The sequence below is a fragment of the Hemiscyllium ocellatum genome, chromosome 8 (genome assembly GCF_020745735.1).
Source record: "Hemiscyllium ocellatum isolate sHemOce1 chromosome 8, sHemOce1.pat.X.cur, whole genome shotgun sequence".
NCBI lineage: Eukaryota > Metazoa > Chordata > Chondrichthyes > Orectolobiformes > Hemiscylliidae > Hemiscyllium > Hemiscyllium ocellatum.
This window is the reverse complement of record NC_083408.1, coordinates 28572061-28589622: the sequence shown is the minus strand read 5'-3', so window position 1 is coordinate 28589622 and position 17562 is coordinate 28572061. Positions and strand designations below refer to the sequence as shown.

The window sequence follows — 17562 nt, the reverse complement described above, 5'->3', positions numbered from 1 at the left end:
TGCACATGTGGGAGGAAACTGGAGCACCTGGAGGAAACCCACATAGACACAAGGAGAATGTACAAACTCCAGGGAGAGCTGCCTGAGACTGAAATCGAACCCAGATCCCTGACGCTATGAGGCAGCAGTGCTAACCACTGAGCCATTGAGCCCATGCTAGGTGAGCATTTATTTCCCAATCCTAATTACCTTTTGGGAAATTAAGAATCAGTCACATTGCTGAGAGTCTGTAATTGCATGTAAGCCAGAATGGGCAAGGTTGCTGGATTACTGCCATGGCACAAATATCTCCAGAAATGTGTACCATTACCACTCCAGATAGCTGATTTGCATTAGAGTGATGTCAACAGCATGGGTTCAATTCCCATAAAGCTGAGGATACCATGAAGGTCCTGCCTTCTCCTTACCTCTCTAATGAGAGAGAAGTCTTACGATCCTCTGGGACTTTGGTGACGTTACTTTTACCAATACGCCACGGCTTCACCCTAATTTCTCAAACCCCTCAGTATCAGCATCACTGCACTGCAATGCAAGCCAACTATCCAGAGTTTCTTCCTTGACCCCGCGACTCCTTGTCCATCTCCTTATCGAATGCCAGTGGAATACAGAGTAACTTCCAAGATGATGTCAACAGCTCATGCGCATTTGTGACAACATCAGCATGTACACTGGTTCTGATGGTTCTGAGCATTGACCATGATGATATTGGTGGTGCACATAAATGCATCCATTCATGGTGACATCAGAAGACTGTATGCAGATATCTTCCATAATGGGCGGCACGGTGGCACAGTGGTTAGCACTGCTGCCTCACAGCGCCTGTAGACCCGGGTTCAATTCCCGACTCAGGCGACTGACTGTGTGGAGTTTGCACGTTCTCCCCGTGTCTGCGTGGGTTTCCTCCAGGTGCTCCGGTTTCCTCCCACAGTCCAAAGATGTGCGGGTCAGGTGAATTGGCCAAGCTAAATTGCCCCTAGTGTTAGGTAAGGGGTAAATGTAGGGGTATGGGTGGGTTGCGCTTCAGCGGGTCGGTGTGGACTTGTTGGGCCGAAGGGCCTGTTTCCACACTGTAAGTCTAATCTAATCTAAAAAAAAACTTATGGCCACCTGACATCATGGACTATCTTTCCACATTCAAGGTGCATTTTGGCTGTCTGGAAATGTGCAGGGATAATTTTGGTGTTCTAGATAATTATTGTATATCCAATCTGAAACCCTCTCCTTCTTTCCTATGGTCATGCAAATGATTCAGTTTTGAAAATTATTCTAAATTCTGCATGAACTATCTTTTCCAGGCAGCGAATGGCTACCCATTGTATATCAATGCATTAAAACGTTCCGCATCTCACTGCTCGTTATTTGATGAATTCCTATTTATTTAAATACTTTGGGAGTGGAAGCAGTTTCTCCCTGTAGTAGAAGATCTCTTTTAAAGACCCTCCTCATCATCATCACTTCTAGGGAAATAATCACAACTTAGAGTCGTAGAGCTGTGCAACACAGAAACAGACTCTTTGGTCCAACCTGTCCATGCTAACCAGATATCCTAACCTAATCTAGTCACATTTGCCAGCACTTGGCCCATATCCCTATAAACCCTTCCTAGTCATATACCCATCCAGATGCCTTTTAAATGTTGTAATTGTACCAGCCTCCACCAGTTCTGGCAACTCATTCCACCACTGTCTACATGAAGACGTTGCCCCCTTTATCCCTTTTAAATCTTGCTCCTCTCACCCTAAACCTATATCCTCTAGTTCTGAATTCCCTCATCCTGTGAAAAAGACCTTGTCTATTTACCCTATCCAAGTCTGTCATGATTTTATAAGCCTCTATAAGCTCACCCATTAACCTCTGATGCTCTAGGGAGAACCACCCAGTCCTCCCTATCGCTCAAATCCTCCAACCCTGGCAACATCCTTGTAAATCTTTTCTGAACCCTTTCAAGTTTCACAGCCTTCTTCCTATTAGCAGGGAGACCAGAATTGCACTCAGTATTCCAAACAGTGCCTTACCAATGTCCTGTACAGCTGCAACATTGAGCATATACTCAATGCTCTGACCAATAAAGGAAAGCATGCTAAACATCGTCTTCACTATCCTATCTTCCTGCAACTCCATTTTCAAGGAATTGTGAACCCACTGTCCAAGGTCTCTTTGTTCAGCAAAACTCCTCCGGACCTTCCCATTAAGCATTTAAGTCCTACCCTGATTTGTCTTTCCAAAAATGCAGCGCCTCACATTTATTTAAATTAAACTCCATCTGCCACTCTTCAGCCCATTGGCCCAATTGATCAAGATCCCATTGTACTCTGAGGTAACCTTCTTCACTGTCCACTACACCTCCAATTTTGATTTCATCTGCAAACTTACTTACTATACCTCCTGTGTTCTCTTGCAAATCATTTGTATAAATGATGAAAAGCAGTGAACCCAACACCAATGCGTGTGGCACACCTCCAGTCTGAAAAGCAACTCTCCACCACCACCATCTATTTTCGACCTTCAAGCCAGTTCTGTGTATAAATGACTATTTCTCCCTGAATTCCATGTGATTTAACCTTGCTAACCAGTCTACTATGAGGTACCTTATCGAATGTCTTACTTAAAGTCCTTCTCGAAGCAATTTTCCGATCCCTAGCTCCTTGAAAGTGGAGTTGCAGGTAGATAGGATAGTGAAGAAGGTGTTTGGTGTGCTTTCTTTTATTGGTCAGAGTAATAAGTACAGGAGTTGGGAGGTCATGTTGCGGCTGTACAGGACATTGGTTAGGCCATTGTTGGAATATTGCATGCAATTCTAGTCTCCTTCTTGTTGGAAAGATATTGTGAAATTTGAAAGGGTTCAGAAAAGATTTGCAAGGATGTTGCCAGGGTTGGAGGTTTTGAGCTATATGGGGAGGTTGAACAGGCTGCGGCTGTTTTCCCTGGAGCGCGGAGGTTGAGGGGTGACATTTATAGAGTTTTATGAAATCATGAGGGGCATGGATAGGATAAACAAGCAAAGTCTTTTCCCCAGGGTTGGGGAGTCCAGAACTAGAAGGCATAGGTTTAGGGTGAAAGGGGAAAGATTTAAAAGAGACCCAAGGGGCAATTTTTTCACACAGAATGTGGTACAGGTATGGAATGAGCTGCCAGAGGAAGTAGTGGAGGCTGGTACAATTGCAACATTTAATAGATATATGGTAGGATATCTGGTCAGCGTGGACGGGTTGGACCGAAGAGTCTGTTTCCATGCTGTACATCTGTATGACTCTTATGAGTAATACTTTTCTAGTAACAAAAACAAAAATAGCTTAATCAGCAAAAAAGTGTTCTGAACGAGGGTCACTAGATCCAAAACAATAACTTGACTTTCTTTCCACACATAGTGCCAGACCTGCTGAGCTTTTCCAGCAATGTTTGCTCTTTGCATCTAACTCCTACCATCTACAGTCCTTTAGTTTTTATTTAAAACTATTATTGTAAATCTGATCCGAATGCTGCTCAAGGGCTTTACAAACTTCCTCCCTCCCTGTCCATTCTTGCCATTTCCTATCTAAACCACTCCTCCAAACTATTCACCAACCCTCCATTTCACAGCTTCCTTCACTATACAACCCACTTACCACCTCTCACTTTTTGATCTTCTTGCCACTTCTCACCAGTCTACACTGTCTTCTCCCTCTTTCTCTTCCACTTGCAGCTCCTCTCACCAACTTCCTCCTTCTCATCAACACTCTTCTGGGCCTCATTCCAGTAAATGCTTAGGACAGGGTGCAGGAGAAGAAAATTATGATTAAGAGGTGGCAAGCAGCAGGATCAGGACAAGGAATAACTAAAGGAGGTTGAGGAGGTAGCAATGAGTAGGCGGTAAGTAGAATGAGTTAGTAAGTTTTAAGAATTCTTAATAACTTAAAAGTTAGTAAATTCAAGTTAGAGCAATTTTAGACGAGTTGGTTCAGTGCTGCTAGTAGGTTTTTAATATGAAAAATAACATGTCTGGAATGTGATCCACCATTATTGCATCTTTTCTTCTGGGAATGTCTTTTTTTTGTTTGGCATATTTTCATTAGCAAGTTAATTTATGAATAAGCAAAACCAAGAACTGGAATGCTGGTAATCTGAAAGAAAACAGAATTCGCTGAAGACACTCAGCGGGTCTGGCACCATCTGTGATTCTGCTTGCTCTTCAGTGTTTCAGGTCCCGTGATCCTCTTTCAAACCTGATGAGTTTCTTCAGGAACTTGTTTTTGTTAATTTAGGAAAACATTAGGAGAAGTAAACAGGAATTGCTGTATCCCCCAATCTTGATAATTAATGTCAAAATGTCAAGAATCGAACATTTTGCCTTGTAATTGCATACTTTAATTATTTTTTCATGTATGAATCAAGTTCACCAGTTTAGTTCATTACAATGAATGAATTCAATCTCTGTGACATATAATAAAGTAAAATGTCATCACGTAGAACCAAATCAAATGATCTATTTGGATTTGTACAGAATGCTAAATTTTCTTTCCTCTAGTACATTTAGCTGTTTCTTAAAACAGGTCTAGCATTCTAGATGAGCTGAAAATGTGTTGCTGGAAAAGTGCAGCAGGTCAGGCAGCATCCAAGGAGCAGGAGAATCGACGTTTCGGGCATGAGCTCTTCTTCTCAGGACCTTCTGGACCCTGAAGAAGGGCTCATGCCCGAAATGTCGATTCTCCTCCTTGGATGCTGCCTGATCTGCTGCACTTTTCCAGCAACACATTTTCAGCTCTGATCTGCAGTCCTCACTTTCTCCTAGCATTCTAGATGAGCCACTTCTTGGCATATATTGCAGCTTTATCCTGCCTTTTGGCCTAAGTAAGCAATTGTGTTGACAGATTTTTATAAACGGAAGAGGGCGTAGAAGGATGGGTTAGTAAATTTGAGGATGACGCTAAGGTCGGTAGGTTTGTGGATAGTGACGAAGGATGTTGTACCTGTGCAGAGGGGCATAGGTAAGCTGCAGAGTTGGTCTGAGAGGTGGCAAATGGAGTTTAGTGCAGAAAAGTGTGAGGTGATTCACTTTAGAAGGAGCGACAGGAATGCAGATTACTGGGCTAATGGTAAGGTTCTTGGTAGTGTAGATGAGCAGAGAGATCTCAGTGTCCATAAACATCCCTGAAAGTTGCCACCTAGGTTGATAAGGTTGTTGAGAAGGCATATGGTGTGTTGGCTTTTATTTGTGGAGGAATTGACTTTCAGAACCATGAGCCCACGCTGCAGCTGTACAAAACTCTTGTGCGGCCGCACGTGGGGTATTGTGTGTAGTTCTGGTCACTGCATTATAGGAAGGATATGGAAGCTTTGGAAAGGGTTCAAAGGAGATTTACTAGGATGTTGCCGGATATGGAGGGAAAGTCTTGCAAGGAAAGGCTGAGAAACTTAAGGCTGTTTTCGTTGGAGAGAAGAAAGTTTGAGAGGTGACTTATTTGAGACATTTAAGATAATCAGAGGGTTAGATAGGGTGGACAGTGAGAGCCTTTTTCCTCAGATGGTGATGGAAGTGGGGTAGCTTTCAATTGAGAAATGATCGATATAGGACAAATGTCAGAGGAAGTTTCTTTACTCAAAAAAAGTAGGGGCGTGGAATGCATTGCCTGCAGCAGTAGTAGACTTGCCAAATTTAACGGCGTTTAAATGATCATTGAATAGACACATGGATGAAAATGAAATAGGGTAGGTTAGTGGGCTTCAGACTGGTTTTGGCACAACATTGAGGGCAGAACAGCCTGTACTGTGCTGTTATGTTCGATGTTCTGTATTCTAGCTATGACAATTGTGTTGGCTTATGTGGGAAATGTAGAAGACGTATTTAAACTTGCGAATGGATGGAGCCAGGTAGATAGAAGCCAATAGAAGTTAAATATATCAGAAACTTCGTCACAGTGTTGTAATTTTTTTTCATCAAACTGTTCAGCGATGTTATGATGCAACTCTGGAGCAGGTGGGAATTGGACCCAGGAGCCCTGTCTCAGAGTTAAGGCACTACGACTGCACCATAAGAACCCCAATTTCAGTCTTGTATGATGTGGGATTCTCACTCAGGGTTCATGTTTGAAGTAGAAATTGCAGTGTCATTTAAGATTGGAAAGCGCAGTGTCGGAAAATGGGTAGAAGAAAGAGATATGAGATTAGGGTGAGCAAATGTGATTAGGGCTTTTTACTTGTGAAGAGTGTAAGTAGTAGTAAAATTTTATTGGCCTGAATGTTTTGTCTAGTACAGTGTGGATGTGCCTCCTTCAATATGTCAAGCATTGTTCATACTTGTTTAAGATCCTCATATTAGGTTTGCTTTCAAAATAAAAAGTCATCATTTTAACATTCAGAATAAAAACCAGTTAATCTCTGGTGTGATCAGTAGTTTCTAAATGGCACCCCATCATAATGCATTGGAAACCTCAGGGGTTTGGATACTAAGTCATTGAATTCTTAACCTTGTATTCTTGAAAATAATAATAGAAAGTAGTAGAAATTCTTGAAAGTAATAGAAGACAGTCCTGAAATTTTACAGGTTTTTTTTACTCCTTCCTAGAAATATTGACTCCTCCTTCCTAGAAACATTGACTCCTTATTAAGTCAGGTAGACTTTGGGCATTGGTTAGAATCAAAACTCTGGATGCATTGGCAAGCTTTATGACAAATGGAAATCATTGTGCATAACCTCTGACCTCCATTCATTCCTTCATTGCCAAGTTTCCACATATGCATACCATCAGTCAGAGTCATTAGATTGTGATCAAGAATAGGTCCTCTATTTATTTATTTATTTTAACCATCTAGAGTAGGTAAAGTTAATTGTTGCACTTCAATTGCCATTCGAACTAATTCAAATTGGAACTTGGGCTTTTATGAGAAATGTGTGATTTAGTTCACTCTTCCTTTCTCTGATCATGCAACAGCAGTTGAGTTGCTATAAACCAACCTCATTGTGCCTAATACAAATCTGATGACAGGAAATGTACCATTGTCAATAATAGAATCATATTGTGCTATGACTCGGTGGAAGTGTTCCATCACTGATCTTAAAAAAAAAATTTAGCACCTGTTGTGACCAGTGGATTTCCCCCATTTCCTCAACAAAGTCTAGGATGGATTCAGTTTTATAAATGTATTTTAAAGCAGTCCTTCGTATAAGGCCTAAGTGTGTATATGCTACTAAATAGCATATTGAATCATCTGTGTGATTTTATTTTATTGAGCATTTGATTAACTGTTCTGACCTGTTGCAAATTAATATTTCATAAGTTGTGCATACTGTATTTTTCTTTTTAACTTAGTTGTTATTCTCTAATATTCAGTTTGATGACATTTACAGAAAAACCTCAATTATCAGAAAGACATGGGCGAGCAGTATTTTATTCATATAATCAAATACCGAGCATCGGGACCTTGCAATCATGTTTGGATCATCTGTAATTCAGATAATTGTATGACAGATAATCAAAGTTCCTCTGTACGATAATGCAGAGAAACATTACATTGGCTTCTCTATTATAAGAGTTTGTACGAAGGTTCAAAATCAGTCGTACTGAAAGCTTGCATGAAGGTTCAAGAGAAGATCAGTTAGGAAGTAAAGTCTGATAAATCAATATATGATTTTATTTCTTTTTCCCTGGAGGTAGAGGGTGAACAAGTTTAAGCTTCTAGGAATTACTTGAGGTTAGTGGACGCTCTGGTCTTGTGAATTTAATAACCCTGTAGTATTTTGCTGTATGTAGTGAAGTATACTAGTTGTGTCACGTTTGTATTTTAAATGATGGAAAGTATCCAGTCCATTAGTTGTGGTTGAGAGCGGTGCTAGGTAGCACTGCTTACAAGTTTGATGTAATCTTTTTAGGCAATTGAAGAGAGACATTTTAATCTTAAGTTGTGCAACTTTGGAACGCTGCACCTCAGAAAATGGTGAATTATGGGGTTATTAAATGTTTTTAAGGCAGAGATAAATGGTGTCCTGTTAGATAAAGAAATCAAAGGTTAATGAGGTTAAATGTATTTGTGGAGTTCTGGACACAAACATACCAACCATAATTTTTCTTGTAAAGTAGGTTTAGGCTTGAATTCATATGTTTATGTAGTAGCAGGTTTTTGATAGTCCAAACTGGAATGAGCACCTTCAGCATCTGGATTTAGTTAAAATAGTTAAGAGAGCATCGTGCAAACTTGACATGCTGGTTTCAGTGACGTTTTCCCGTAAGATACAGGTAGCATGCTAGAAGACTGGTATGTCAATAGAAAAGTGTGTTTTTTTCTTAATTGAGTTCTAATATTTTCTTTCTTTTATAGAAAATAATATTTATGTTCATGACTTGCTTACGTTCCAACAAATTACTGTGGTTACCAAGGCCAAAAGTGCCAGTCTGTTTTCGTGTGACTTAAAGGTAAGAGGCAAGATGTACTAAATAGTAGTATTACTTTTGCTTTGCAAGAGTATGGGATATCTCCCAAATTTAAAATAGAAATCAAAAGGAAGTGATGCTGCTGTCATAATTTGTATTTTTTTCTGTTGGGCTTCACCAATAAAGTAGAGAGAGCATGTGAGAAAATAAAGATGCATGTGTCGCTGTTGGTAATGCTGTTTCTTTAATGCTCCTAAGTAGTTCCACAGGCTTTCTTTCCTTTTAAAAATAGAAAAATTCTCTTCCCCACCACTTTTGGAAAAATGAACCGCATTCTTATTCTGAAGCTTTTGCTGGTGATTGATATACATTTGCACAATACAGGCAACCTTGTATCTTTGGCAAGTGCTTTATATTTGAGTCCAGACAGTGACTAGGGGACATTGGGAAATACAGTAAAATGAAGCAGTTGTACTAACTGCTGTCTTCACACCTGCATTTTCCAGAAATATCCCAAGGTACTTTTCCATTCCTTTTTAAAATACAGCATACCACAAACAACTATTGCCGGCTGAGACCACTAATCAAAGTAAGGTTGGCACAGTTTCATGCTTGCTACACTAGGCAGTGTTTTTATTTGCTATTGTAATCTGGAATGCAGGTTCAGAATTTAATTTTATGCATCGACATGAACAATAATTTTTAACATGGACTCTGTTATTTGGGAACAATCCAGTATAAACTAACTTGTATTTTAAAAATTCAAGGAAAGGCCTGTAAGATGTCTATACTTTGAAATTCATTTGTATTCTGGGCATCTTGCCTCGTTACAACATTTTATTTTATATTTCTTCTATGCAACCTCTCCTGTTTTCGTTTTAATTCTGTCTTTTTTTTGTTTTCCTTAGATGTACCTGCTTTGTTTTCCTGACAATGAAAAGATAAATTGCTGTCAGTGTTGAGATGGTTGCAAAACTGATTTATAGGGATTCCAGGAAGCTGTACTGCTGTTCTTGCTTATTCAACATTTTTCATTCATCTTTTAGCCTTTTCTTTTAAAAAAAAAGCCAAGCGCTGCCTTCCATCTACAAAACTGACTGGCAGATTTCTAGTATTTTTTTTAAATGTCTTTTCAGTTGGATATAAACATTTTGGCAAAGTTGGTATTTGTTATTCATTCCTAATTGCACTTGAGCTGCTCCTGACATGTTCTCTTGCACTTCTCGGTGCTGATATGGGACTTAGTGTAAGTATTAGTGAATTTCACAGCTGAGAAAAATTCAGAGAACAGAACTTTTGTTTTGTCATTAAAACTTATTTTCTAATACACAATTAAGTTTAAACATACATATCACCAATGTCGGAGTTATTGCCCATTTTCTCCCCCAGAAATCCCATTACGAAATCTGGCTTCTTCTGGCTGAGTTGCATGGCTCAGCCACTCCTTTGTCTTAATAGCCTTTGGAAGAACCCTGAACGAAAGTTTGATCTTTGGACTTAAAGATGTATTTTCTATCTTCTGATTGTAGGTGAGGAAGATCTGGTTGCAGTGATCGTTATGCAGTCACTTGTGAGAATAATGAAAAATAAAATTGTTGTAGATTGAATATAAATAAAAGTCAGGTTGTGAACACTATTTGTGTAGATTTGTATATCAAGGTGTTTATATTCCATATTAGCAAGTTGTCAATTATATATTTTCAGGTGTTTCAACCAAAGGAAATTGGACTGACTGGGATTTCTTGAATCAATTGTTAATGTATTCTGTGTTTTTAGCGATCTGACAGTGATGAGCTGATTCTCAATATGTGTGTAGCTGTGAAGAAGAAACTTCAACTCTACTACTGGCGGGACCGAGAGTTTCACGAAACGCAGGTGAGTCATTCTCAACTCGAGATCTCCAGGAAAATATTATAAAACAAAGAGCCTGTATCCAGAATCCATGATCTTCTGAAGATTAAATGGAAGTGCAGAATTCGTATCTTGCTCCATCTTCTTTATGATGTAAAGTGACTAGACTTTGAGAATTTTCTGATTTCATTCAGCTATCATTGACCAGCTAATTTATTTTTGTGATGATGAATGTGGAAGACATATCAAGTCTCTGGTGCCTCACAGCGCCAGAGACTGCCTCACAGCGCCAGAGTTGCCTCACAGCGCCAGAGACCCGGGTTCAATTCCTGACTCAGGCGACTGACTGTGTGGAGTTTGCACATTCTCCCCGTGTCTGCGTGGGTTTCCTCCGGGTGCTCCGGTTTCCTCCCACCTTCCAAAGATGTGCGGGTTAGGTGAATTGGCCATGCTAAATTGCCCGTAGTGTTAGGTTAGGGGTATGGGTGGGTTGCGCTTCGGCGGGTCGGTGTGGACTTGTTGGGCCGAAGGGCCTGTTTCCATACTGTAACTAATCTAAAAAAAAACACCAGCTCCCCTGCTCTTCACACCAGTTCAATGCATCTTTTAAATCCACCAGATTGAGCTTCTCTTTAACGCCTGATTAGAAGGATGATAGTGCAATCCAAAAAAAACAACAGTATGAATCGGGGAAACAGCAGACCATTTTTGAATCTGCTTCATCATTCAATAATGGCATGACTGATGTGGACATATCCTGCTTACCTCTTTGCTTCACAAGAATATATCTGCCTCTACTTTAAAAATATTCACCCACCTTTTGTGGTAGAGAGTTCCAAAGAGAATGACCCTCTGAGATTTGTTTTTTTCTTTGTCCTAAATGGGTAACACTTTATTTTTAAAGAGAAAGCTTGCTTTTCACCCTCAAGATCTGGTATGTTTCAATCAAGGGAGTTCTTATTTTTCTAAGTTTTGTGAGGAAAGCCTAAAACAACCTACCCATTGCAGGAATAATCCTATAACTCGCCAGTGCCTATCCACCATCTACAGAGCACCATGGCAGAGTGAGTGCGGTTTTCAGGGTGAGTGCGGATCCAAACCCCAAATTATTGACACAATCCAGGAAAAATCTGTTTAATTAGCACTCCGTCCACCAGCTTCAGTGTTCATTTGCTTTCCCACTGATGCTCAGTGGCAGCAATATACACCATGACCAAGATGTGCCGCAGTAACTAACAAAGTTCATGTGTTTACACCTTCCAATACCACCATCTTTACCATCCAGAAGGTAGCAGATGTTTGAGACAATGACTATTTGCAAATTCCCCTCCTTGTAATGCATCATCCTGTTACAACTATGACTGGCAAAATGTGCTAATATCAAGCGCCACTACTCCACTGGTTACACCATTAGTATAAATGTGTTGACTCCATTGCCAAAATGACCAATTGCTTCTTTCTCGTACTGCTGTCTGCAATAACAGACTTCTACCAAGCTTCTTTAATGAACTTAAAATAATTCATTGTGGGTGGCACGGTCACTCGGTGGTTAGTATTCTTACCTCCCAGTGCCAAGGACTGAGGAATGATTCCACCTTTGGTCCGTGTGGATTAGATTAGAATCCCTACAGTATGGAAATAGGCCCTTTGACCCACAAGTCCATACCGATGCTCCAAAGAGTAACCCTACCTGGATCCATTCCCCTACCCTATATTTACCCCGACTAATGCACCTAACACTATGGGCAATTTAGCATGGCTAATTTACCTAACTTACACACCTTTTGGATTGTGGGAGGAATCCGGAGCATCCGGAGGAAACCCACGCAGTCGTGGAGAGAATGTGCAAACTCCGCACAGACAGTCGGCCTAGGAAGCAATTGAACCCAGGCCTCTGGCACTGTGAGGCAGCAGAACTAACCGCTGAGCCAGCGTGCCGCCCTAGTTTGTGCATTGTCACTATGTCTGCATGGATTTCCTCTACGTGCTCCAATTTTGGCCCACAATCCAAAGATGTGCAGGTTAGGTGGATTGGCTGTGCTAAATTGCCCATAGTGTTCAGGCTAGATGGATTAGCCATGGGAAATGCAGGGTTACAGGGATAGGTAATGGGTGTGGGTCTGGTTGAGATGCTGTTTGGAGGGTTGGTGTGATATTGATAGGCCGAATGGCCTGTTTACACACTTTAGGAATTCTATGATTCAATGAGTTATAAACAAAACCTTTTTTTATATTTTAAAAAAAAGGGCAACCACCAGCTTTCCCTCTGATTTTTTTTTAATAATTGCCCAGGCCTCTGAGGTCTGTGTCTGGCAGCAACAACCAGAACCGGAAGCAAATGTTGTAATCAGCATATGCAGAACATAAGAGAGGGTGTGCAGCCGCACATTTTAGAATGAATGATAACCGCTACTGCTATGGACAGCTGATTTGTGATGCAGTGTGCTGCCAACTCAGAGGCTAGAGGGAGAGGATTGCCTCGTTGATGAAGTAAACTGACGTTCCTTGGTGAAATTCTACATCAACCCTACATAGTGGCACTGTAGATGTGCCTAACTCCTGTGGACTGAAGAGGTTCAAGAACTGTATGGTCAAGACCATTTAGTGATGAGAAATGCCTGCTGGCTCAGCCAGCAATGTGATCAAATATTTAAAGAACCAACCCCTTTTACCCTGTCACTGACCCCAGCCATCATAGTTCCCACCATGATGGGCTGAATTAAATCTAGCCCTATATATCTAATGTGTTTCCGAAATAGACCAAAATTGGATCTTATAAGGGATATTGTTGTTTCTATGGTGGCCTATTTTCTTGCACATATTGTTTGTTCAGGTGTGTGAGCCAAATTCTTCAGTAAGTAGCAAAAGCAGAGTACAGACAAATTTGATAGCTTTTGTTACAAAAGAAGCAATTGAAATGTGAGAGAGAGAACAGTGTATCGTGGTAATATTGTATTAAGTTTCAGACCAGCCTGCTGAACCTCAAATGGCCGCTGGTCCTACATATTACAATACTAACTGAAGTGCATTCCAAGAATGAGGAATCTACCGAGACCAGTTATCATCTCTCTTTGTTACAGGCAGATTTCAGCGTTCCTGATGTTCCTAAGTCGATGGCTTGGTGTGAGAATTCTATCTGCGTGGGCTTTAAAAGAGATTATTATCTTATTCGGGTATGTAGTTCGAAGTTTTTAAGCATGACCTTTCACAAAAAAATTAATCTTGTCAGGTGTACAAAATAAAGCCGAATGGAGCTGCAGAAACATATGATGGAGAATAAACAGAGGGTATTTGTAACCTAACAAATTTAGCATATTGAAAACATTAGAATTACAAGGAGGAGTAGGCAATTCAGGCCTTGGAGTCTGCTGCACCGTTCAACATGATCATAGCTGATCTTATCATGATATCAGCTCCATTTCCTGTCTGCTCCCCATAGCCCTTTTTCCTGCCTTTCATTAGAAACAGAATTTCTTTCCTGAACCTTTTTTTTGATTCTGTCTCCACTCCACTCTGGGCAGAGAGGTCCACAGATCTTTTGAGAAAAGTAGTTTCTCCTCATCTCAGTTGTGAACCTGCCTCCTCTCACTCTATATCTATGGCTTCTTGTTCGAGACTGTCCCACAAGAGAGAAAATCTGCACAGCATACACCTTATCAATCCCCTTCAGCATTTCATATACCTCAATTGGATTCTCATCATTACTCTGCACTCCAATAAGCCCAAGCTATTCAACTGTTCCTTACATGACAGTCCTTTCATCTCTTGAATCAATCTGGTGAACCTCCTGTGAACTGCAACCACATCACTCAGTGGTTAGCACTGCTCCCTCGTAGCACCATGGAACCTGAGTTTGATTCCAGTCTCTGGTGACTGTCTGTGTGGAATTTGCACATTCTCCCTGTGTCTGTGTGGGTTTCCCCCAGTTCCTCTGGTTTCCTCCCACAGTCTAGAGATGTTCACGTTAGGTGAATTGGCTGTGCTAAATTGCCCATAGTGTTCAGGAATGTGTAGGTTAGGTGCATTAGTCAGGGGTAAGTAGAGGGTAGAAGGAATGGGTCTGGGTGGATTACTCTTCAGAGAGTCGATGTGGACTTGTCAGGCCATAGGGCCTGTTTCCATACTGTATGGATTCTATCATTCCTGAAGTTTGGAGAACAAATCTGAGCAAAATATTACAGGTGTGGTCTCACCAATGTCGTATAGAGCCTTACAGTGCAGTACAGGCCCTTCGGCCCTCGATGTTGTGCTGACCTGTGAAGCCTATCTCAGCTGTACTGTTCCATTATCATCCTTAAGTTTGTCCAGTGACCATTTAAATGCCCTTAAAGTTGGCAAGTCTGCTACTGTTGTAGGCAGGGAGTTTCACACCCTTAGTACTCTGAGTAAAGAACCTACCTCTGTTCTATATCTATCACCCTCAATTTAAAGCTATGTCCCCTCATGCTAATCAGCACCATCCAAGGAAACAGGCTCTCACTGTTATTAAGTCACCTCTCAACCTTCTTCTCTCTAACAAAAATGGCCTCAAGTCCCTTTCCTCAAAAGACCTTCCCTCCCTACCCGGCAAAATACTGGTAAATTTTCTCTGCATCCTTTCCAGTGGTTCCACATCCTTCCTATAATGCGGTGACCAGAACTGTATGCAATACCTCAAGTGCAGCCGCACTAGTGTTTTGTACAGCTATGACATGACCTGATGGCTCTGAACCTCGATCCCTCTACCAATAAAAGCTACCACACCATACACTTTTAAAACAATCCTATCTACCTTGGCGGCAACCTTCAGGGATCTATGAACATGGACACTGAGATAACTGCTCATGCACGCTATTAAGAATCTTAATTAGCCCAGTACTGTTTATTCCTTCCAAAGTGAATCACCTCACACTTTTCCAACTTAAACTCCATTTGCCACCTGTCAGCCCAGCTCTGCAGCTTATCTATGTCCCTTTGTAACCTGAAATAGCCTTCCTCACTGTCCACAACTCCATCGACCTTAGTGTTATCCGCAAATTTTCTAACCCATCCTTCTATACCCTCATCTAGATAATTTATATAAATGACAAACAGCAGTAACCCCAAAACAGATCCTTGTGGTACACCACTGGTAACTGAACTCTAGGATGAACATTTCCCATCAGCCACCACCCTGTGTCTTCTTTCAGCTAGCCAATTTCTGATCCAAGCCGCTAAATCACCCTCAATCCCATGCCTCCATGTTTGTGGAGTAGCCTACCATGGGGAACCTTATCAAACGCCTTACTGAAATCCATATACACCACATTAACAGCTTTATCCTCATCCACCTGTTTGGTCACCACCTCAATGAATTCAATACAGTTTTGAGGCTCGACCTACCCTTTACAAAACCATGTTGACTACCCCTAATCATATGTCTGTATTCTTCAGTTGTCCTGCCCTTTAATATTTTTTGCCCAGCCTGCATGGAACAATTACTTCCTCAGGCCTGTATTATCTTTACCCAGCACTAAAATTCTCTTATACAATTCAGTCTTCACTCTTTTAATCAGAATTTGAAACTCTAGCACGTTGTTGTCAATCTTTCCAAGAGAATCCTGAACTACAAGACATTTTATCAATCCTTCCTTGTTACATAATACCAAATCTAAAGTAGCCAGTTCTCTCGTTGGCTCCGTGACATGTTTCTCTCGGAGACAATCACTCATACACTCTATGAACCTTTCTTTGAGGCTTCCCTTACCAAGTTGATTAATCCAATCAATATGCACATTCAAATCACCCATATACCATTGTGCCCTTCTCACAAGCCATTATTATTTCCTGGTTTATTCTCTGCCTTATGTTCACCCAGATGAATTCAGCATTTTGGCTCCTCGTGGCAGTATCATTTTTAAAAGCCTCAATGTTATCCTTAACTAATAAAGCAACTTCACCTCTTGCTCCTTCTGGTCTATCCTTTTGGAATATTGAGTATCCTTGGACATTTAACTCCCAGTCTGGTTCATCTTGTATCCCTGTTTCAGTAATCCGCACCTTGATTGTTTAAGTCTCTCATCTGTTAGAATGACCATGATAGTTTCACTTCTTTCAAATATAAATCAGAAAACTTTTTTTAAAAAGTTATCTTCTCAGGTTAACTTAACAATTGGTGTCAGCCAGATAAGATGTTGAAGGTGTTAGCCCCCTGTGTTCTCTCGTCTGTGCCATAAGGTTTAGACTGATTCTAATCTTAAAAAAATGAGTTTTCTGCCCCACCAAAATGGACCCGTTGGTTCTTGCAGCAGACACGGAGGAGTTCATTAGACGAATGAGACTTCAGGAATTCTTTCAAGGTGCCAGCCGTGGTCCCAACAACCCCACTGACGAACCAGACCAGTCGTCACAGGGATCTGTGGACAAGTGACCAAAGAAGGAGTCAACTTGGACCCCACTAGAGGGCCGCTGCCCTGGGCTTGATATGTATGCTTAAACCATTAGGAAATATATAAATGCCAGGTTCATCAGCCATGCCCACAAGGTAGTGGAAAACACCACCCGTTCACAACGCAACGCCATCCATGCTGTCAAAACTAATCGCAACATTGTCATCAAATCAGCAGATAAAGGAGAACCCATCGTCATTCAGAATAGAACAGATTACTGCAAGGAAGTGTACTGAAAACTGAACAACCAGGAACACTACAGGCAACTACTGGCTGATCCGACCAAAGAGCACACCCATGAACTAAACACGTTGATCAGGCCTTTGGATCTAGTCCTTCAGAGTTCCTTACATACCCTCATCCCACATATTTCTCTTGTAGGTGACTTCTACTGCCTTCCAAAGATGCACAAAGCCAATACAGCAGGGCATCCCATCATATCAGGCAATGGGACACTGTGTGAGAATCTCTCCGGCTATGTCAAAGGCATCTTGAAACCCCTTTGTACAGTGAATCCCCAGCTTCTATTGCGACACCAAGATTTCTGACAGAAACTCAGTACCCCCCTACCAATCAAACTGGGAACATTCCTCGTCACGACGGATGTTTCAGCACTCTGCACCAGCATCCCCCACAATGACTGCATCGCAGCAACAGCCTCAGTACTCAACACCAACAACTGCCAATCTCCGAACACCGTCCTACAATTCATCCGTTTTATCCTCAATCACAACGTCTTCATCTTTGACAACCAGTTTTTCATCCAGACACGTGGAACAGCCATGGGGAATAAATTTGCACCCCAATATGCAACATTCTCATGCAGAGGTTCAAACAAGACTTCTTCTCTACGCAGGACCTCCAACTAACATTAAGCACTAGGTACATTGATAACATTTTCTTCCTCTGGACCCTTGGTGAGGAGTCACTGATAAAATGACACAGTGATATCAACAAGT

At 41.2% G+C, this 17562-nt stretch overlaps 1 protein-coding gene across 1 annotated transcript in view; it reads left to right on the top strand.

Moving 5' to 3' along the window:
• Nucleotides 1-17562, top strand: part of vps39 (VPS39 subunit of HOPS complex) — a 98443-nt gene that overhangs the window by 20754 nt on the left and 60127 nt on the right. The window contains exons 5-7 of the mRNA XM_060828743.1: nucleotides 8293-8387; nucleotides 10122-10220; nucleotides 13277-13369. Of these exons, the coding sequence (XP_060684726.1) occupies nucleotides 8293-8387; nucleotides 10122-10220; nucleotides 13277-13369 (287 nt within the window). The remainder of the gene's footprint in view (nucleotides 1-8292; nucleotides 8388-10121; nucleotides 10221-13276; nucleotides 13370-17562) is intronic.